The sequence below is a fragment of the Panthera onca genome, chromosome C1 (assembly GCF_046562875.1).
Source record: "Panthera onca isolate mPanOnc1 chromosome C1, mPanOnc1 haplotype 2, whole genome shotgun sequence".
NCBI lineage: Eukaryota > Metazoa > Chordata > Mammalia > Carnivora > Felidae > Panthera > Panthera onca.
In genome coordinates, this window is record NC_138346.1 from 32,907,272 (window position 1) to 32,931,575 (window position 24,304).

General features: G+C 36.0%; 1 protein-coding gene across 4 annotated transcripts in view; it reads right to left on the reverse strand.

The window, feature by feature from the left end:
* Positions 1-24,304, reverse strand: part of NBEAL1 (neurobeachin like 1) — a 180,270-nt gene that overhangs the window by 35,967 nt on the left and 119,999 nt on the right. For all 4 annotated transcript variants that reach the window (XM_078450986.2, XM_078450984.2, XM_078450985.2 and 1 more), the window contains 9 exons: positions 22,889-23,037; positions 22,158-22,291; positions 19,780-19,881; positions 17,639-17,734; positions 17,117-17,241; positions 14,076-14,216; positions 11,011-11,141; positions 8,426-8,535; positions 4,359-4,476 (listed from right to left, as the gene is read on the reverse strand). In XM_078450986.2, coding sequence (XP_078307112.1) covers positions 4,359-4,476; positions 8,426-8,535; positions 11,011-11,141; positions 14,076-14,216; positions 17,117-17,241; positions 17,639-17,734; positions 19,780-19,881; positions 22,158-22,291; positions 22,889-23,037 — 1,106 coding nt within the window. The remainder of the gene's footprint in view (positions 1-4,358; positions 4,477-8,425; positions 8,536-11,010; positions 11,142-14,075; positions 14,217-17,116; positions 17,242-17,638; positions 17,735-19,779; positions 19,882-22,157; positions 22,292-22,888; positions 23,038-24,304) is intronic.

Consider the following 24,304-nt stretch of genomic DNA (forward strand, 5'->3'; position numbering starts at 1 on the left):
GCCCTCTTCAATGGCCATCACCTACCCTCCCCTTCCTCCCACCCCCATCAACCCTCAGTTTGTTCTCAGTTTTTAAGAGTCTCTTATGCTTTGGCTCTCTCCCACTCTAACCTCTTTTTTTTTTTTTTCCTTCCCCGCCCCCATGGGTTTCTGTTATATACACAATGTTGGGAGATTTTTGATAACTGATTCAATTTCTTCACTGGTTATGGGTCTGTTCAAGTTTTCTATTTCTTCTTGTTTGAGTTTTGGAAGCGCATGGGTGCTTAGGAATTCGTCCATTTCCTCCAGGTTGTCCAGTTTGTTGGCATACAATATTTCATAGTATTCCCTGATAATTGCTTGTATTTCTGAGGGATTGGCTGTAATAATTCCATTTTCATTCATGATTTTATCTATTTGGGTCATCTCCCTTTTCTTTTTGAGAAGTCTGGCTACAGGTTTATCAATTTTGTTTACTTTTTCAAAAAAACCAGCTCTTGGTTTCATTGATCTGCTCTACAGTTTTTTTAGATTCTATATTGTTTATTTCTGCTCTGATCTTTATTATTTCTCTTCTTCTGCTGGGTTTGGGGTGTCTTTGCTGTTCTGCTTCTCTTTCCTTTAGGTGTGCCGTTAGATACTGTATTTGGGATTTTTCTTGTTTCTTGAGATAGGCCTGGATTGCGATGTATTTTCCTCTCAGGACTGCCTTTGCTGCATCCCAAAGCGTTTGGATTGTTGTATTTTCATTTGTTTCCATGTATTTTTTAATTTCTTCTCTAATTGCCTGGTTGACCCATTCATTCTTTAGTAGGGTGTTCTTTAACCTCCATGCTTTTGGAGGTTTTCCAGACTTTTTCCTGTGGTTGATTTCAAGCTTCATAGCATTGTGGTCTGAAAGTATGCATGGTATGATCTCAATTCTTTTACACTTATGAAGGGCTGTTTTGTGACCCAGTATGTGATCTATCTTGGAGAATGTTCCATGTGCACTCGAGAAGAAAGTATATTCTGTTTCTTTGGGATGCAGAGTTCTAAATATATCTGTCAAATCCATCTGATCCAATGTATCATTCAGGGCCCTTGTTTCTTTATTGATCCTGTGTCTAGATGATCTATCCATTGCTGTAAGTGGAGTATTAACGTCCCCTGCAATCACCACATTCTTATCAATAAGGTTACTTATGTTTGTGATTGTTTTATATATTTGGGGGCTCCCATATTCAGCGCATAGACATTTATAATTGTTAGCTCTTCATATGGATAGACCCTGTAATTATTATATAATGCCCTTCTTCATCTCTTGTTACAACCTTTAATTTAAAGTCTACTTTGTCTGATATAAGTATGACTACTCCAGCTTTCTTTTGACTTCTAGTAGTAGCATGATAGATAGTTCTCCATCCCCTCACTTTCAATCTGAAGGTGTCCTCAGGTCTAAAATGAGTTTCTTGTAGACAGCAAATAGATGGGTCTTGTTTTTTTATCCATTTTGATACCCTATGTCTTTTGGTTGGAGCATTTAGTCCACTTATATTCAGTGTTATTATTGAAAGATATGGGTTTAGAGTCATTGTGATGTCTGTAGATTTCATGCTTGTAGTGATGTCTCTGGTACTTTGTGGTCCTTGCAACATTTCACTCACAGAGTCCCCCTTAGGATCTCCTGTAGGACTGGGTTAGTGGTGATGATTCCTTCAGTTTCTGTTTGTTTGGGAAAACCTTTATATCTCCTTCTATTCTGAATGACAGACTTGCTGGATAAAGGATTCTCGGCTGCATATTTTTTCTGTTCATTACATTGAAGATTTCCTGCCATTCCTTTCTGGCCTGCCAAGTTTCAGTAGATAGGTCTGCTACTACTCTTATGTGTCTACCTTTGTAAGTTAGGATCGGATTATCCCCAGCTGCTTTCAGAATTTTCTCTTTATCCTTGTATTTTGCCAGTTTCACTATGATATGTCTTGCAAAAGATTGATTCAAGTTACGTCTGAAGGGAGTTCTCCGTGCCTCTTGGATTTCACTGCCTTTTTCCTTCCCCAGATCAGGGAAGTTCTCAGCTATGATTTGTTCAACTATACCTTCAGCCCCTTTCTCTCCCTCTTCTTCTTCTGGAATTCCTATGATATGGATATTATTCCATTTGATTGCATCACTTAGTTCTCTAATTCTCCCCTCATATCCTGGATTTTTTTAATCTTTTTCTCAGCTTCCTCTTTTTCCATAATTTTATCTTCTAATTCACCTGTTCTCTCCTCTTCCTCTTCAATCTAGCTATGGCCGCCTCCATTTTATTTTGCACCCTATTTATAGCATTTTTTAGTTCCTCATGACTATTTTTTAGTCTCTTGCTCTCTGTAGCATTAGATTCTCTGCTGTTCTCTACGCTTTTTTCAAGCCCAGCGTTAATTTTATGACTATTATTCTAAATTCTTGTTGTGTTATGTTGCTTAAATCGGTTTTGATCAATTCGTTAGCTGTCACTACTTCCTGGAGTTTCTTTTGAGGAGAGTTCTTCCATTTCGTCATTTTGGGTAGTCCCTGGGGTGGTGTGGAACTGCAGGGCACTTCCCCTGTACTATCTGGAGAAACTTGTGTTGGTGGGCAGGGCCGCAGTCAGACCTGATGTCTGCCCCCAGCCCTCTGCCGGGACCACAGTCAGACTGGTGTGTACCTTATCTTCCCCTCTCCCAGGGGCAGGACTCACTGTGGAGTGCTGTGGTCCCTGTCTGGGCTGCTTGCACACTGCCAGGGTTGTGGTGCTGCTTTGATGGGATCCGACCAAAGGCATATTAGATGGGGTGGATCTTGAAGGTGCACAGGGGTGGGAGGGGCAGGCTTAGCTAGCCTTGCTGTGGGAGGGGCCCTGCAGCACCAGGAGGGAGGCAGGTCCGTGGGAGGGATGGACCCACAGAATCAGTGTTGAGGGTTTGCGCAGTACAAGCAAGTTCGGTGAGAGGAACTGGTTCCCTTTGTAATTTCAGCTGGGGGATGGGAGAGGGAAATGGCGCTTCCCAGCACCTTTGTTCCCCCTGCAGAGCTCTGTCATTCAGGGTACAACAACTCTCTCTCCCTGCTCTCCGAGAGCAGAGCTATTGACTTTTAACATTCCAGATGTTAAGTCCCGCTGGCTGTCAGAACTCACGGAGTCCGGCCCTTCCACTTTTGCAAGCCAGACTTCGGGGGCTTTGTCTTGCCTGGTGGGCTGTCCCTCTACCGTCCTGGCTCCCTCCTACCAGTCCGTGTAGCACACACTGCCTCTTTGCCCTTCTTCCGTGGGCCTCTTATCTATGCTTGGCTCTGGAGAGTCTGTTCTGCTAGCCTTCTGGTGGTCTTCTGGGTTATTTAGACAGATGTGGGTAGAATCTAAGCGATTAGCAGGACAAGGTGAGCCCAGAGTCCTCCTACACCACCATCTTCCCAGCTATCCTTATGTTTTTTTATTTTAGTCATTCTGACAGGTGTAAGGCGATATCTCATTGTGGTTTTGATTTGTATTTCCCTGATGATGAGTGATACTGAGCATCTTTTCATGTGTCTGTTGGCTATCTGTATGTTGTCTTTGGAAACAGGTCTGTTCAGGTCCTCTGCCCATTGTAAAAATGGGATTATTTGTTTTTTGGTGTTGAGTTGTATAAATTTTTTTTTCAATTTTATTTGAGAGACAGAATGTGCACACAAGCAAACAAGCAGGGGAAGGGGAGAGAGAATACCAAGTAGCTCCATGCCCAGCGTGAAGACCTACATGGGGCTTGATCCCATGACTGGCAGATCACAACTTGAGCCAATATCAAGAGTCGGAGGCTTAACCAACTGAGCCATCCAGGCGCCTTGAGTTGTATAAATTCTTTATATATTTGGATGTTAACCCCTTATCGGATATGTAATTTGCAAATATCTTCTCCCACTGCGTAGGTTGCCTTTTTGTTTTATTGATGGCTTCCTTTGCTCTGCAAAGTGAAGATCTGCACATATACTCCTAACTACTATTTAAAACAACCACACATCAGGGGCACCTGGATGGCTCAGTCAGTTAAGCGTCCAACTTCAGCTCAGGTCATGATCTCACAGTTTGTGAGTTCGAGCTCCAAGTCAGGCTCTGTGCTGAAAGCTCAGAGCCTGGAGTCTGCTTTGGATTCTGTCTCCTTCTCTCTCTGCCCCTCTCCTACTCGTGCTCTGTCTCTGTCTCTCAAAAATAAATAAACATTAAAAAAATTAAAAAACACACACACATCAATCTCTTAACCTTTCAAATAAAAAAGATCATTTAAACTATTTTTAAATGTCTTTCTCATGTCCAAAATACCACGTATAACCACCTATTAAATAATACTTCCCATTGATTGAATACAAGATAAAAAGTATATAGGCTATACCTTCATAACTACAGTAATAGAAAACATTGAGTGCTTCTACTGCAGCTGGACCCCTCTGTTTATAGCCAAAAATCAGATCTATCCATTCATGAAGATGAGCAGAAACATATTCAGACTCCTAGAAAAAGAACAAATAATAATAGAGATACCTTCTAACAACAATGTAAATATGAGTCTTTTTAAAAAGTAAATCAAGCATTTCTACACAAAAATGTTACAACTATAAAGAAAATTATATCAAAATCATGTTAAACATTTGATCAGCATCTACTACATATTTTACATATATTCTATCTAGTACAATATAAACATATTTATTAATATTTAATAATACAAAATATCTCTTAACTAATGGCTAAAGAAAATAACTCAAATATTCTAATAGCCCAAATATCAACAACAAAAAACTTAATGATGGCTATGGATGCATCTTTCTTGTTAAATTTCCATTCACATAGCCATCTAGAAACTCACTTCAAAGAAACAAACCAGTTGGGGTAGATTAAAGATGGCTGAAATCACCCCCTCCAACCTACCCAACCTGATACCACCCCACTAAAAAGGTGGACTGGGTGGCAGGCAGAGAGGCTTGAAGGACCTCCTGAAGCCTGTTAGTGATGGTTTGAAAGACAATATGACAATTGTTATTGGAGACGGGAGAAAAGGGGATTCAAGTTTAGTTCTATCAAAGAGAGAAAGAGTACCTAATTACCTCATGAATCTGGGGTAGAGATTTTTTTTCAGTTTCTATTTTAACTCCAGTTGGGTAACATACAGTATAATACTAGTTTCTGGTATACAATATAGTGATTCAACACTTCCATACAATGGGTGGAGGGACGGGTTAAATAGGTGATGGGAATTAAGGAGTGCACTTGTTGTGATGAGTACCTGGGTATTGTATGGGGATGGGGATTTTCAGGCATAATGTTTTTAACTGATAATTTGTGCTTTTAACTGCCTGTGATAAAGCGTAGAAGGAGTAACATGAGTTTAAAAAAAGAGCTATTTGGATTTTAAGCGTAATTTAAGAAAAATATAAAGGAGCAGGTCTTGCTGGGTTCCAAATAAAATTATTTCTCATTTTCAGGATACTAGAGAGCAAAGACTCTTGAAGTGAGAAATGGCCAAGGTCAATGATGAAATCAGTGTGTAACCTGTAAAATATGGTCTCAGGTGAATGTTTAGTTCAAGAGTGTAGCTGTGAAGCAATCTGTTCACACCTCAAAGATTTCAGGCTGTGCCACACAGACCCACTCAACTAGAAAAGAGAATATCTTAAGAATCTTTTTTGCTTTTTATAACGCTTTATTTTATTTTTGAGCCAGAAAGTTCAGAGAGAGAGGAAGACACAGAATCTGAAACAGCCTCCAGGCTCTGAGCTGTGAGCAGAGCCTGAAGCGGGACTTGAACTCGCGAACTGTGAGATCATGACATGAGCCAAAGTCGGACGCTTAACCAACAGCCAACCAGCCTCCCCAATATCTTAAGAATCCTAAAGGTATTTTCCCACATTAGCTTCCAGCTTGGCCCAAAGGAAATAATGGATCATATTCTAAAATAATGTGAAATGGTTTTTATCCGATAATACTGATGCATAAGAAACCCATTAAATTTTAAAAGAAATTATATTAGTTCAGACTGAAGTAAGTAGAAACTGTTAAAAAAAAAAAAAAGATGAGAGACCTTTGATATTTAATTTACTGTGGTTAGGTAAGAGGCTGACAAAGATACTCATGCAATTTTTTTTTTTTTTTTTTTTTTTTAGGTAAAAGAGAGAATGACTCAAAATAGGAAGCTAAGAGCCAAAGGGTAAAACAAAAGAGCCACAAAGAACCACTGGAATAGCACTGGGCCCTGGTAAAGGAACTGAAAGCATGTCCCTGTTGAAATTCTGAATTGCTATAAACCAATTACTGTTACATAGCCCTTGTTTTTCTCTCCCCCACCCTTTTTGAAATTAAATTATTTGCCCAACGTGGGGCTGAAACTCATGACCCCAAGATCAAGAATCTCATGCTCTACCAACTGAGTCAGCCAGGTGCCCTTTTTAATCTCCCTTTTGAATGAGACTGTCTATTATAGTTCTCCTGTCCTGGTCACACCACTGTTGTTATGTGGGGGCATATAACCGGTTTCTTTAACTCCACAATCTTCAGATGCAAGAGGAGACACACCTGTATAGTTTTGTGCACAAATAGATTTGATTTAGATTATTAAGAAGATTCTGGACTTCAGACATCATGCTTTAATGCAGGGATCAGCACACTACTTACTGCTTGTGGACCAAGTTTTACTAGCTCAAAATTTCTAGAATAGTAGAACACAGCCACGTCTAATTTTTTTTTGCACTATAGTGGCAGAATTTTGCCACAGACCTTAAAGCCAGCAAAAATATTTACTATCTGGTCCTTTTTTATAGAAAAAGATTGTAGATACCTGACTTGAAAGTCCCTGACATGAGCCTTTGGGAGGATCTTAAGAGGAAGTATGTACATTTTGCACATAGGAGGAATGTAAATAATTTGTAGTCAGAGGGCAGACTGCGTGTGGTGGATTAAATATGGTTGCAAATTCTTTTTCCGTCCCACCATTGTGAAATGGAGTTTACTTTCCTTGCTTGCTTTTTTTTTTAAGAGAGAGAGGGTGCAAGTGAGCGGGGAGCAGAGAGAGAGAGAGAGAGAGAGAGAGAGAAGCAGGGCTCACCTGAGTGGGGCTTGTGCTCACCTGATGAGGGACTCGAACTCATAAACCATGAGATCATGACCTGAGCCGAAGTCAGATGCTTAACGGGTTGGCCCTACTTTCTCTGCTCTTGAATCTGTACTGATCCTATTACTGTTTGACAGGGTGACAGAAGTGCTGTGACAGTTCACAGACTTAAGCTTTAAGAAAGGGTAGAAGCTTCCAATTTTGTACTCTTTTCTGAGCTGTGGACATGTAGATATCTGGCTACCTAGCTAGAGAGACTACATGAAGAGGAGATATCTTGAGAATACATGGAAAGAGAGAAAAGTCCAGCATTCCAGTGTCTCAATGCAACCTCCAGATGACCTCAACCTCAGCTGTTATATGCCTGCAAGGCTATGAGAACCTCAACAAGATGAGATTTGTTCAAATGAAACCAGCCAACTCACAGAACTGTGAGAGATAATAAAATGGGTTTATTTTAAGCCTCTAAATTTTGGATAGTTTTTTTATATAGCAATACATAACTGAAACACAGGTTTCTAATATTTTAATATAAGGAGCGTGTCTTCCTAAAATCCTGGACCCTTACTTCGTGTCATAGACACTATAGAGGAATACATCTGAGAAATTCCTGGCTAGCTAGTAAGTAACAGATTATTTTTCAGAGTTGCTTAGTTTTTTTCCCAACTCCTTATTCATATATAATGTTCTTGAATTTTGTAAATTTGACATACTATGTATTAATGACAAGGCGTGTTTCCAAGTATTGGCCTAATTAGTTTCAGAGTCTGAAACATTTCAGTTTAGAAAGAGAACTAAGTGGACTATTGAAAGGGAAAAAAAAACACATCATTTACAAAATGACACAATTATCAGTGCTTAACTCTCACTACTCCTTTAATTCCAAGCTGGAAATTCAGCTAAAAACGACTATTTTTTAAAGTGGAATTTAGGATTTAGCAGTTGTATTAAAAACTTACTGAAATCCTTGAGAGGACACAAAAATGTGCTCATTCTTGTTAGATTTGAAACAAATGTGGGAACTGAAAAACACTGAACTACACCACCTTGGTCGTTAGAATACTTTAAAATATAACAGGCAGGTACCTTATAAAACTGAATTGCTTTTTTTTTTTTTTTTGCTATACATCCATTGGACTATACTATATTCTCACGATATCAGAAGATTCATTATCTCAAAAGAAATTACTACATTATACTTTCTACAACAGCATATATAACAGATGACAAGTTAATCTAGAAAAATAATTGTCAGATATACTTCCTCTGTTAGACTGTTCTTTAGTCCATTCTTCGGAAAACACATACATCTCTATCTTAGTAATCTGTCTAATAACTAAACACAAAAATCTTACCAGAGCTTTCCTGTGTTTATAGATGAAATCTTCAGCTGACTTAGCCCATTTGGGGAGAATGACATCATTTACTACATCTTTGGAAACTTGTAGACAACCCAAGTTAAATTCTAAGACAAGTAAAAAATAAACGTATCAAATCATTTAGATTTAAATAAATCAAGTAAAACAAATATGAGGGCACAATCCTTAGCAAAACTAAGGATTTTTAGTTTTTTTTTTCTTTAAGAGTAAAATGTGAGAACCAAGTTCCCTTCTCTTGATCTAAGTTTATTTAACAGGTAAAAACAATTCTTATCATATTGGAAATGTATTTTATCAGTTGATTAAAAAGGTAAATGAAAATAAAATGAAATTAGTTAGTACAAGGTAATTATTAGTTTTAAATTAGTTATTATAAGGTAAATCAGAAAACTAATTGATTTGGGGTTGAGAAGTGGGGAAAACTATAGATATGACCAAAAACTTAATCTAAACAAAAATGGAATATTCAGTATTCTTCTTACATTTAAATTAATTAATATAGTCCTTCTAGTGGTTAATTTACAAAATACAACTCCTTAGAACTTTTTTGGTGTAACTTATACTTTAAATTCACTCAATGGAAGTGTTATATTTGTCATATGGAAAAAATATACTTACATACCACTATTCTAAGTAGATACTGACATCATAAAGATTTGCTCATATAGTTAAAATGCAGTATTTTGACAAAAGTGTCCCAAAGATGAGGTTTTCTTGTTTATATGAGGAAAGAAAAGTGTTAAGACAAAAGCCTTCATAAAAGAAGCTGCCTTAAAATATCAGTGTGTTCCAAAGCTGGAGAGAGGTTTGAATGTCATAGAATGACAGGATGCACAGGGCCTGTGGCTTTGTTAACCCCACTACTGTGTAGCAGACATTGTTGCCAATGTGCTAACCATTCCTCCTTATTTGGTAACAGAATCTTGATTTTATTCAAGTATCCATCCTTGCCCTGTGTTTTATGCCTGTAACAAGTTCACTGGTGTAGGGGTTGGTATACGACTCAGCTCTGGACAATAGGGAGAAGTTATGAGAAAGAATTTCTCACTCTTAAGAAATGACACAAAAAATTACAATCTACTTCTATTGTATCTGCCTATGATGCCTAGAAATGCTTCAGTCATTTGTAACCATGAGAGCGACTAGCCAAGGACAAAGTCAAAACACTAAGAAGAGCAGAATGAAAATACAAGAACTTGGCTTTGATGATGATGTTAAAAACTACCTGAACACCATCATAACTTGGGGGTTTTATTATGGAAAATACTAAAATTTTCTTGCCTGTACAATTCTGAATTGACTTTACTAATATTTGTTTTACTAATTAATATTATTATTTGTTGACATTCTAATTAATGTACTTTGCTTTCTCCCACCTAGCTCATTTCAAACAAAGAAGCAACTCACAGTTAGAAAAGGAGGCCAATAGGACAGTAGTATGAGACAGCAAACTGCTCTAGTGCACATCAGAAATTGTCAAGCTAAGAGTATAACTTCTACATCCAAATTTAATCTCCTCAGCCCTCCTAGTGCAGATATCCTGCTTTGGAGGCTCCTATGGGTAAGAGTCTAGGATCAGAATCCATTAACAGACTCAGTTGATTTTCTGAAAGTGACCAATTTTAACTGCCTTACTCTGAGAAATCAGATGCCAACAGCATGTCCCAGAATGTATGATCAGAGGACAGAAAGCCCTGGATATGCTCTCCCTAGCATGGCAAATAACTCTGCTGAAAAAGCAAAGGGTCAAACATTAACATTACACACTAGGAGAGGAAAAAGAAGTTGGAAATGGTCCTTTGACACTGCAACTTCCCTTAAGAACACCAGTAGTAACAATCTTGTCATTATCTTATTGTGCTTAAAAATAAATCTCAAACTACTTCACAGAGGAAGTATTTGGGTATTTTTAAAGACCGTATTGGCTCCTTAATTCTCTACTTCAAAACATAGTACGATTTTTCAAATATTGTGGTAATTTACACCCTGTCATTATTTTCAATTTGCCTTAAACCAGGAGTCTGCAAACTTGTTCTATAAAGTGTCAAAGAATATTTTTTGCTTTGTGAGCCCCATGGTCTCTGTTGCAACTACTCAAATCTGCTGTTATGTTATGAAAGCAGCCACAATCTGTATGTAGATGAACTGGTTGGGCTGTGTTCCAACAAAACTTTAAAAACACATGAGTCTGCCTGTGGATTTAATCCACGGACCCATAGTTTGCTAACCCCTGATCTAAATTTTCATCTTATCTAACTCAAACACTTTTAACCTAAGTGGCTAGCTATATGGCTGAAAGAACAATGGCATTTTTCCTTTCTAGTAAACACTGTACTCTAATAAATTCTCTCACCAACTCAAATTTGATTCATCATAGGCCAGTGTAGCATTTTCCTGGAAAAGTAAGACTACAACTGGGCATTGGTTAAACCCTATTACTAAATAGTACAGACAGAATGAACCTTAAATAATCTACAGAATTTCACAAAAATATCCAGAAAGGTATTTTTCAGGATCCTCCACTGGGACCCGTTGAGGTAAATTTTTAATCTATTTCTTACGATTTTGATTTTCCAAAAACTCTGGGAAATAGAAGAATTCAGGAATAAGTTCCTTCACATCATATGGATTGTCCATGAGAGCCTGCCAAGTGGCAGGGATGGAATGGAATTGTCGATCTGCACAGTCAAACCTGCACATGGAGATTGGAAGAGAACAGTGAATGAATACTGAAGGAGAGCAACAACAACCATGAAACAAACCTTAAACTCTCCTCATGTTTCCTAATGGTTAGAGCTTCTCTTTCATTAATTTTTCTCTTCATGTCTAAAAACACAATTTTCTCTCCTTCTTATGATAGCCTATCTTTCAAGTCTTGTTGCCAAGAACTGATACTGTAATTTTAATCACAAGTATCATCTTAGTCAAAGTAGCTGAAAACCAAATAACACTAGAGAAAATTTTCAAATAATTAAATTAAATGTTAACCTAAGAGACTTTTAAAGGACGGTCTAATTTTTGCTGAGGTAAATTCATTACAGAGAGTGAATAAACATTATTTGGATATTTTAAAACCACAGAGTTTAAATATCATTATTAATATACATGATTAACAACATCCATAGCAATGCTGGTTTAATCCCCTCTGTATAAATACCTTTACAAACTCTTCTGCTAAAAACCAGAGAGTGAGTTAGGGAAATAGTTCTGTGGCTAAAGCTTTTATATTTTATTCACATATACCATTAACTTATTTTATGTGTTTTAATGTTTATTTTTGAGAGAAAGTGCATGAGTAGGGGACGGGCAGAGAGAGGAGGGGACAGAGGATCCTAAATGGCTCTGAGCTGACAGGTGACAGTAGAACTCGAACCCATGAACTGTGGGATCATGACCTGAGCCAAAGTTGGACACTCAACCAACTGAGCCACCCAGGTGCCGCTAACTTTATTTTTAAGTTCCATCACAGGCCTACAGTAGTTGAAACAAGCTCAAGTAGTCATGTTGCAATTTTATCATACTTTCTCTATTCACAAAAAGCATCTTCTGTTTCATCTCCTTTGATATTATCTTCCTGGATTTACTTAGTAATGACTTACTGACACTGATGACTAATTTGACACTTTTTATTCCTACCAATCTTGTTTTGAGGTGCAGGTGAACTTGGCAGAACTCTGAATTTAATTATGGCTAATGATTGGGTCATCAATAACGTCTAACGATGGTGCATCCAAATTCAAGGAAATATAGTTTCAATGGTAGAATTTTTCATTTGGGTGGGGGAGAACAGCTTTACTGAGATAAAATTTACATATAATTCACAATTCAGTGGTTTTCAGTATATTAATGAGTTGGGCTATAATCACCACAATTTTAGAATATTTTCATCACTCCCAAAAGAAACCCTGGATCTATTAACAATCACTCTCCATTCACCTTATCTCCATTCCCTGGCAACTACTAATCTACTTTCTGTCTCTATGGATTTGCCTATTTGGGACATCTCATGTAAGTCATACGACATATGACTTTTTATGTCTGGCTTATTTCATTCAGCATATTGTTTTCAAGGTTCATCCATGTCGCAGCATGTATCAATCTTTCATTCCTTTTACCTACTTGTCGCCAAATAATATTCCATTGTATGGATATATCACATTTTATTTATTCCTTTATCAGCTGATAGACTGTTTCTAGTTTTTGGCTATTACAAATAATGCTGCTATGTACGTTTGTATACAAGTTTCTGTGTGAATATTATGTCTTCAAGTATTTTGGCTATATAGCTAGGGATGAACTACTAGGCCATATGATAATGCTGTATTTAACCCTTTGAAGAACTGTCAGACTGTTTTCCACAGAGGTTGCATCATCTTACATTTCCAACACAGGCAGTATATAAGGGTTCCAATTTCTCAAAATGCTCATCAACACTAGGTATTATCTGTCTTTTTTATTATAGCCATCACTATAGGTCTGGAGACGTTATCTCAATTTGGTTTTGATTTGGATTTCCCTGATGACTAATGATATTGAGCATGTTTTCATATGTTTCTTGGACATTTGTATATCTTCCTTGGAGAAATATCCATTCAGATCCTTTGTTCAGTTTTTAATTGGGTCATTTGTCTATTTCTTATTGCATTGTACACTTCTAGATACAAGTCCCTTATCAGATACACAATCTACAAATATCTTCTCGCCCTGAATGTGTTGTCCTTTTCCTTTCTTGATGGTGTCTTTTGAAGCACAGAATCTATTTTTGAAGCTTTGTAATAAAATTATTTGATAAAGTCACTAAGAGCTGAAAAGACCCACTTACACTTTAATGTGGGGAAAATTACCTGCTATCATGGTAAATGTAACATTTGGAGATGGTTAATATGATATTGGGGACAGAATCTCTTCTTGAAAGCCAAGGTTTATTGTACAAAAATAGGAGTAATAGTTAATTTTGAGAGATAAAACTGTAAGCAAAGAAAGCAGAATAGGCAATGCTTAAATAGCTTGATTGGGTGGGTAGGAAAGGCAAAATAGTAATGCTAAAGAATAAGGCAACATGGAGACAAAATGTGAATAAACAGGGAGCTACCTAGAGGATACTTTGGAAAACCAAGGATTCATGAAGAAGCCTGTTTCTTTAGAATTATTAGGAAAGTGTGAAACATAGTAAGTTATAATTCTGACAGGTAATATAATACAATGGCATTACAAACCTGTGACAGTTATTGCTAATAATGTAATCCTTGTGATTAATAAGTATTTTAAAGAGAAATACATAAGCATTGGTTAGGTTTGAATTCCTGGCAGATATCTTGGATCTAGGTTGAAATCAGTTTAAACTCTAAATCTCTGGTAGGTTCCTAAAACCAGTAAGAATCACAAAGGTACGCTAGATAACAGTAAAAAGGAATTCTCCTTAAAGGTTACTTATGTAAGTCAATTGGACTAATCCATTCTCAAACTAGTTTGGCTATATTTATCTAGAGGCTATGAAATGAATCAAAACCTAATACCAGAGAATAAAAAAGATAAGGCTCTGTTATACAGTACATGACACGAAGGCAAAGAATTTTCAACACTAACATGCAGTCTCAAGAAAACAGCTTATGTATCCAAAACATACCTTCCACTCTGAAGCTGGATATGAAGGGTGGTGAATGGTTCTGTGCGAATAAGATAGTGCATAACCCCAGCAGAATTTGAATAGTGAGTACCATAATGAAATTTATCAATAGTTCCCATAGGATCCTCAAAATTTTCATATCTAAAAAAATAAACTAAAGTTTTGTAACCACAACAGTAAAATTACATTAGGAGGACATTAAGGTTGTATTGCATTGTTAGAAACATAGTTTTTAAGAAGTCCTTATTAATATTATTCATTATGTATGTATTCATATCATCATACCATGTTAATAAATAAAAATATTTTATCCATTGATACTTCTTTTTGAACAATGTAGTATCACTAATAACTGGATTCTGAAACAGTCTCATACGATAATACATATTCACTATAGATAGATCAGAAAACACACACACACACACACACACACACACACACACACACACACACATACACACACACAAAGGGGCGCCTCAGTGGCTTAGTTGGTTGAGCATACAACTTCAGCTCAGATCATGATCTCACCATTCATGGGCTCAAGCCCTGAGCCAGGCTCTGTCCTGACAGCTCAGAGCCTGGAGTCTGCTTTGGATTCTGTGTCTCCCTCTCACTCTCTGCCCCTCCCCCACATGTGCTGTAAAAATAAACATTAAAAAAAGTTAAAAAAAAAAAAAAAAAAAAAGACAGAAAGAAAACACAGAGAACCAAAAAAGGAGAAACTTAAAATCAACCACAGAGATAACATTAACATTAAAAAAAAATATTAATTTATTTTGAGAGAGAGTAGGAATGCATGCAAAAGTTGAGGAGGGGGCAGAGAGAGAGAGGGAGAGAGAGAATCCCAAGTAGGCTCCTTGCTGGCAGGGGTCAATTCCACAAACTGTGAGATTGTGACTTGAGCAGAAATCAAGAGTCAGATGCTTAACCAACTGAGCCACCCATGTCCCCCCAACATTAACATTTTGATGAATATTTGCCACCCTTAATGTGTAAGTTAATACACAAATATATTTCAGTATAAAAGTGCTATACATAATATATTGTTCATAACCTAGACTTTCATTTTCTATTTATGTCTTTCCAAATAACTGAATAATCTATTTTAACAGGCACATGGTATTTATAACAGTGACATATATGAATGTATGACAATTTAACTATTTCTTTACTTTTAGATATTAAGGATTGTTTCTATTTTTCTGCTGTTGTAAGCAATGTGATGAGACATCCCTTTGTGGCCAAGGTAATGGAAGAAAAATATGGAGGATCAGTCAAGAATTGTGAAAATGAATGCTTAACAATTAAAGGTAAGAGAAGAAGGTAGAAAAGAAAGGAAGATTATGGGTAGGAAGACGACCTAACCCAGAAAATAAACAAAGGATATATATAGTGGTTCTGTAAGCACTACCAGTGTGTAATCGTTTCTGAATGGTGGTTTGAATAGTAACATCTGAATTAGTGGGTATAAAATCTGAATAAGAATGAAGTTTTTTAGAGGAAATAAACATTAAACTTTCAAACCAAAATAGTAATTAATTCATCAAGCTGAGGCCAATTTCTTTTTACACAGTAATCAATATTCAAGGGAATAAAAGTTTTCAGGTCAAAGTCATCTGTACCAATGCAAAAACATATACCACCGAAATGTATTTAATTAAATTAATAAATTAATTTATTTATTTTTAAAGTAGGCTTCATGCCCAGCAAGGAGCGCAATGTGGGGCTTGAACTCACAACCCTGATATCAAGACCTGAACTGAGATCAAACGTCAAACACTTAACTGACTGAGCCACCCAGATGCCCCAACTGTTGAAATTTAAAACAATTATTTCCTTTTGAACAGTGTTAAAAAACAAACAAAAAAACCTTGTTCTTTTGTTATTGTCAGAAAAACTTTGAGGTAACACATGGCAGAATTCTACTAGTAGATCAGATCAAATATTAAACACTGCAAAAAGTCCTAAGGTAGATTTGCAAATAAAAGAAAAAAAATGTACAATCTACTCTCAAATAAATCTATTTTGCTTGCAAAACAGTTTTTGCCCTTATTATTAGAAGTCATAACTGACAAGTCATCCACAATTTCACGTGGAGAAAAAGGGAAATTAAAATCAGACTATTTCACTTGTCAGCAACTTGCTTTGAAAAAAAACGTGAGACATTTACAGGGTCAATTGTAAACATACAGAATTATAAAAATTCCTTTCCTAATTAAAATAGTAACTTTCTACACATTTCACTATTCTTTATTCACATTATTTGTAAATAATAGTGTTAATTTTGTATCTACAAAAATGTTATATTAAGTGGGTATGTTTTTGCTGGATTTTTTAAAAAGTTTAATTATTTTGAGACAGAGAGAAGAGAGAGAACACACAGGAGCAGCAGAGAGAGACGAGGGGAGAGAGACAGAGAATCCTAAGCCATGGGGCTCAAACCCACAAACCACGAGATCATGACCTGAGCCAAAGTCGAGTCAGTTGCTCAACCGACTGTGCCACCCAGGTGCCCCTTAAGTGTGTGTTTTTGCATGTTAGAGAATTATTAAGTCTAAAATACCTGGGAAGAAAAATTATCTTTCGGCACATACATATGACAAGGTGAAAGAAATTCTAAACAATATCAACTTAAATTTGGCAAAAAAGGGAAACAAACAGCCTATATATATTTAAGATACTTGAGGGACAAGAGATATATTTTCAAAAAAACATCATGAAGGGATTATCAGACTCTGATTATCAAAAGTAGTTGTGCATTTAAAAAAAGTAACACTTGATTGGCCATAAGAGAAATCAGTACAAATTCAAAAACACCATAAAAAATGATGGGTATCTTTTTTTTTTTGACAGAGAGAGACAAAGGCAGGGCAAGGGAGACAGAAAATCTTAAGCAGACTCCACGCCCAGTGCGTGGCTCCACGCAGGGCTCGATCTCATGATTCATGACCTGAGCCAAAATCAAGAGTTGGATGCTTAACCAGCTGAGCCACCCAGGTGCACGTGATGGGTGTCTTTCAAAAGGGATAAAAGACACTTACTTTTCTCGCATGGCTTTGGCATTTTTATCATTAACTACTCCAATTGGTTTGGAAAGATCTCGAAATACAGATGGATTATTAAGGTCCAACTCTTCCGAAGTATAATCTTGTAAAATCCAGGGAAACTAAAAGAGCCACAATTTACAATTTAGACATTCCTTACCAGAGAAGCTACTATCCCCATATATAATATCAAATGCTTATTTAAGACAAAAAGGGATAGTCTTTAGAAATATTTTCCTTGTTGCAAATGTTTATTCAGCTTCAGTTCCATAACCAGAAGCATTACTTCCTATAATTCCACTGGAATATTTTTAGTGAAGTGAAAAAAAAGCTTTAATTATTTAATTATTCTTTTTGTTTATAATCTTTCTGAAAATAGCAAGGGAGAAAATATACACAAAGGCAAAAACAGTTTTTATGTTTTGAAAGATGAAAAATAACCATAATACACACATACATTTCTATGTATTATAGAACTGAAAGGCTATTCCATATTTATGAGATTTCTATAAAACTTACCACTGGATACTGTGCAAGGTCATTATATGTTCGTCCTGCCATTGTATTTATTTGAATGAGGTAGTCAAAATTTGTTATCTCTCTGTTCACCCATTTCTAGACAGCACAAAAAAAGAACAAAATCAAAATTAATCTATATCTCTTCGAAGTTTGTATTACTGATAGTACTAAGGTAATCTTTTTTTTTTTTTCAATGTTTATTTATTTTTAAGAGAGAGAGAGACAGAATCCGAAGCAGGCTCCAGACTCTGACCCGTCAGCACAGAGCCTGATGCAGGGCTCGAACCCACAAACCGTGAGATCATGACCTGAGCCCAAGTTGGGACACTTAACCAAATAAGCGACCGAGGCACCCACTAACAGAATCTTTTGTTCCTATTATCTTGGTGTCTTTCTGATAAAAGGAATGGGGATTTTAAAAAAGTTTAACAGGGAAATAAAATCAATATATCTTTTCCTAAATTTACTTCCTTTTAAAAATCAGTCTTCAGAAAAGGTACAGAAAATTAAACATAAATCTTTTATTATAGTCAAACTTCATAAGAACTAAATCTTTTTTTGAATTAAATTATTTTATTTAAATACCTTTAAAAGATCAATTTTTGAAGGATTGTCCAACATTGAAAATTTTGTTACAGGGGCGCAAGAGTGGCTCAGTCAGTTAAGCATCTGACTCTTGGTTTCCATGCAGGTCATGATCTCACAGTTTCATGAGTTTGGGCCCTGTGTCAGGCATCATGGAGTCTGCTTAGGATTCTCTCTCTCTCCCCCACTTCTCTCTGCCCCTCCCCCACTCGTGCTGTCTCTGTTCCTCTCAAAATAAATAAATAAATTTTTTTAAAAAGAAAATTTTGTTATAAATTGAAATTTTCGTAAGTGCACATATTTAAAAAAAAGCATCTTAATGTACTAAAATGATCTACAAATTTTAAATAAATTTCATGTTAACTATCCTCAGAGAACTGTCTTGCCAGAGCAACAGCAGATCAGAATTTGCTACATTAGATACAAATTTTCTAAAGAAAATCATAATCACTTTTTTCTTTTAATCACTTCATTGTACCTAACCTGTTAATTACACAGTATGGGTATTCTCAAGAATTTTGTTGACAGATTAACATTCACCTTTAAGTTTACTAAGTGCCTTAAGCAAAAGATACACTTATGGGAAATGGTGAGAAATGAATGTATATATATAGAGAGAGATTTTACAGAAAGCCCAATTATAATTATTCTTGAGTGCTAACCTGAGAAATACTCTAATGAATAAAGTTTATTCCAAAAAAACAGGAAATGTACTCCACTAAATAAAGCTTATTCCATAAGCAACAAGAAGGGATTGATGATAGCTTTTGAACAAGAACCACATTTAAGATTAAGACTAATGCATATGTAAGAGAAAGGAAAGAGCCAGGAGGCAGAGACCTGAGTTAGGAGACTACTGATAGTCCTGGAGAGCAAAAAACAACGGCCTTTCCTTGGTTTTTGGTAGCAGAAATATAAGAGAGATGTTGGAATATAGGTGGGGATAAAAAACAGCATTAATTAGCTTTGGCAGATAGAAGAATTGGTCATTTTTTGCCTTTTTTTGCCAGAGTGTCTTTTGTATTTTCCCACTTTTTATTTACTTCATGTATGGATAACTTTTATTATTAGGAAAAAAACCCAGCAAATTCACCTGCTATATTTTTAAAAGATAAAATTATTAGAAGAATTCGTAAGATATGCCTGGGAACCAAATGATATGGGAGCTGGAGGACAGGGTACTATGCATTAGTGAAACAGGAAGATTCAAAGATAATTCAAAACATCAATTTGAATGGAAGAATGGTTATAATAATCAAAATAAAATAATCAGAAGAGAAAGTTTTACATTTAAGCAAAAGCCTGAGATATAAAATGAACATAAAAATAGTGACTGTTAGGGGCACCTGGGTGGCTCTTTCAGTTAAGTGGGTCAGGAGACTCCTGAACCATGAAATCAGGCCCCACGTCAGACTCAGGGCTGAGAGTGTAGAGCCTGCTTGAGATTCTCTCTCTCCCTCTCTCTGCACCTCCCCTGCTAATGTGCATTCTCTCTTTCTCTCTCAAAATAAATAAAATAAACATAAAAAAAAAAAGTGACTGTTAAAATTTCCTACCTGTGTCAATCCTGATGCTTTGAACAATTCCTGTGGTGATCTGGTTCCGTAACTATTTGGAGAATGAAGTGACAACAGTCTGCTATATACTTTGTTTCTAACCTAAAAAACACAAACAAACAGCATTTTATAGTTTAAAAATTGATCAAAACAAACTGCGATTATGGTTTTTGTAATTGCTTTACTGAGATACAATTCACATGTCACAAAATCTACCCTTTGAAGTATGTAATTCAATGAGTCTTTTTGTATATTCACAGAGCTGTGCAACCACAAACATGATCTAACTCTGGAACATTTTTATCATCCTCAAAAGAAACTCTACACTCACTAGCCATCACCTCCCACCCAGTTCCCACTCCCTCTCATCCCCCGACAATTGCTAACCTACTTTCTGCCTCTACAGATTTGCCTATTCTGGACAGTTCTCATAAATAGAGGATTATGGTTTTAACTTCTCTACTATACTAGGTTTGGTGAAGTCAGGCCATATAAATTTTGAAAAGGTTACAGTGTATACTGGAAGGATCACCAGACACTAAATCATAAAACTAGCTCAAGTCCAGTTCAAATTTAGTTTTGTCATTTACTTATCATACTGGCAAATCAATTAATTTACTGAGTCTCATTTGTCTCTATCCTTACAGTTTTCTGAATTTTTCAGGGCTACCCAAATGTAGCACTAAAATTCATCTTTGAACTTCAGTTTCCTCATCTATAAAAAAAAAGGAATAATGGAATTTGCCATATCTAATCTGAAGGTTGTTATGAAGATTAGATACTGCATATAAATGTGCTTTAAAAACTCTAAAGTTTGAAGCACCTGGGTGGCTTGGTTGGTTGCGTGTCCGACTCTTGATCTTGGCTCAGGTCATGATCTCACAAGTTTGTGGGATTGGAGCCCCATGTCAGGCTCTATGCTGACAGTATGGTGCCTGCTTGGGATTCTCTCTTTCCCTGTCTCTCTGCCCCTCCCCTGCACACTCTCCTCTTCCTCTCTCTGTCCCTTCCCCATTCTCTTTCTCTCAAAGTAAATAAATAAACTTAAAAAAATAAAAAACCTCTAAAAGTGCCTGGGTGGCTCAGTCGGTTAAGCATCAGACTTCAGCTCAGGTCATGATCTCATAGTCTGTGAGTTTGAGCCCAACATCAGGCTCCACACACTGACTGTGGAGCCTGATTGGGAATTCTCTCTCTCCTCTCTCTCTGCCCCTCCCCAGCTCATACTCGTGCTCTTGGTCTCTCAAAATAAATAAGTAAACATTAAAAAAAAACAAACACCAAAAAAATAGTAAAACCTCTAAAGTTATACAAATGTACAGTATTCAACAAGAACATGCTTGGTTTGACACACCTTCCTAAAAACATAAGCTTTATATATTCCTATGGAGAAAATTCATTTTTAATAGTAAAAAAGTATTATTTTATAAAAATACAAAATGCCTTTAAACATCTGAATAAAATCATCTACAAGTAAACCTGGATCCCACAAATGAACAGAAACTTAGTTACTGACTATAGCAAAACTGAATTGAACATTCAAGGAATTTATCAGGAAAGATGCCTGTGAGAGAAAATGGAAAGAAAGCTAGGCAAGATCAAGAGTTGCCAGACAGTGATAGAAGTGTGACTCCATCACTGTGAAAAAAAGAGGGAAGGAAGGTTGGGAGTAAGAATCCTAAGTAATATGCTGAAGACACACAGCTATTGGCAGAGCTAGTACCTGGACCTAGATAATCTGGCTTCAGTGGTAATCACTTAACCACTTACACTATTCAAGAATATACTCCACTCCTGGGGCGCCTGGGTGGCTGAGTCCGTAAGCATCTGACTTCAGCTTAGGTCGTGATCTTGCAGTTCATGGGTTTGAGCCCCATATTGGGTTCTATGCTGACAGCTCAGAGCCTGGAGCCTGCTTTGGATTCTGTGTCTCTCTTTCTCTGTCCCTCCCCAACTTGTATTCTCTCTCAAAAATAAATAAATTAACTTTTGGGGGAAAAAAAAGAATATACTCTACTCCTGGAAAAAATACCTGCCCCATTATTATTTAACTGAACCCAACCCAATTTCATAAATTTGTCATATAGTATACATTGCATATTATTTCACAACTGGACACTGTGAGGCACTTATTGGCTGACACTCAATATTCTACTGATTTATCTACTCATAAATAAACACTGAAAACAAGCAACCTAAAAATACTCAAACATAAATCCCAACAAAAATTCATGTACTACTTAGCCCCTAAGGCAGAGATTTTTTTCCTCTAATATTTTGACTTTACAAATGAGTCCAAAGTTTTACACAGCTCACTAGGTGGAAAATTATTTCAAGCTAATACTTGGAGGCTTCCAGAAAGGCAGCATCTTACATACCTCCTTTTTGAAATTGAGAAAGTAGTTGGATTGGTCAACATGAAAAATCTCAAGGGCGGACCTCCTTAAATTGTAACGCCGCAGGTGAATCTCTCGAATCTGAGAATGAGGCCACTTGAAATCAAAGCCTACTCCTGAAAACAGAAGAAATCTTGTGACCAGAGTACCATATGAAGTTACTTGTATTATGCAGAAGATATCTCCTAGCTCCTAACAAAAGTACCACTTAGGGAAAAGGAATTACATTTATTTCATAAAAACCATTTGATAAATTTAGTGGACGTTTAGATGGTTTCTTTTAAAAGTATTTTTAAATTCTATAGTTATTCTATTTTCTTCTCATGAAAACAGAATAATCCTGATCATTACATCTCAAAAACATTTTTCCTTTTCTCTTTATGTTGGCATTTTAGATTCAAATATCGTTTAATTTTCAGATAATGAATTATGTGAAAAGCTGATAGAAATAAATGTGCAAATAAAATTAAGACTGCATTTTATAACACAAGTTTACAGCAATCCCTCTTACCAAATCTTTAAAAAACATTAACAAAAAAGCATTCCCTCCAATACGTTGTTGAAATTTAATTCCATATTGACTTTCCATTTCTCCTGTTACATGATAGACCACAATCCCACAATCCTATGTCACTGTTTTCTTCTCATTAATGATTAATAAGCTGGATACTTAACTATTGAACAACAGAAATTATTCCCCCAGAACTCCTCACCATCTTCTTTTTCAATGCTGCAATCATAGAAGTAAATGTGTTGAGTAGTAATTTCTAATCTGCCAGGAATTACGTCAATTATTGTAATGAGCTCACAGTCTTCTGACAACACCAATTTTTCTTTTTGATCCTGTTCTTCTTTTTCATCACTGTAAAAACAAAAATCAACCAAACAAAAACCATCCAATGTATTCTGTGTAAATGGAAAAGAATATCAAGAAAGAGTATTTGAATTACCTATAAAAATATTCCACTGAATATTAAACTAATTAAATACTGTCCAAAATGTTATTTCCCAATAACTCAGTTAAAAAAAAAAACACAAAGTTTTATATTTTAATTGTATGTGGCCCATTAAAACAAAATATAGTGAATCTTTAAGACTACTGGCAGAGGACAGTTCGAACATACAGCAATACTAGTCATGTCATTTTAGTTATATTTGCGAGAGATGAGTTGACCTAGGGAATATATGAATCTGTGAATAAAGGAATGCATCATTAGTGATGTTTTATGAATAATTATCAGAAGCACTAATTATGACTGATTCTTAAACTGTAAAATGAGACTTTTCAAGAGCAACTAAATCTAGAGCAACAACATCATCATAATGTCTCTACAATGGAACTGGAGATAATACAAGGGCTACTATAGCAATACCTTACTTAAAATAAAGTCATCTTGTATTAAGAGGACTGTTATCTTCTCCAATAAAAATAAATTATAACAGTAATTACAACATAATTATATAATTTATAATTAAATAGAATTATAAATAACATAAACTATAATTTATAAATTATAAATCTTCAGAAATTATTAAAATTATATTAACAAAAATCTTATTTATGCCAATGAAGATTACTACTGAACCAGGTCAATTTGTAATATTAAAGTAAGTTCCAAAGAAATGCTTGCCATGTGTAGTTTATAATCTAAAAAAAAAAGTGATGTCCAGAATAAATTATGTATTTGGGTCTTGAGTACTCATTTTTGGCTGAGGCTTTACAAACATAGAAAGTAAAAGTCAGGGCAAATGTGTAAATCATGAAATTTGAACACATTCCCTAAGGCACACACACAGATCTACTGGCAAAGAATGGCAGTCTTCTGGAAAAAGGGGTTTAAATACTAATTATTGCCTGACCACTAACCTATACTAACTTTTTATAAAGGGCCAGACTTTTTTAAAAACAGGCTTTTTGTTTAAAAACAAAACAAAGTAAGGGCACCTGAATGGTTCAGTCAGTTAAGCATCCAACTCCTGATTTCAGATCGGGTCATGATCTCACAGTTTCTGGGATTGAGCCCATGTCAGGCTCTGCACTGATGGCATGGAACCTGCTTGGGATTCTCTCTCTGCCCCTCCCCTGCTTGTGCTCTCTCTCTGTCAACATAAATAAACTTAAAAAATAA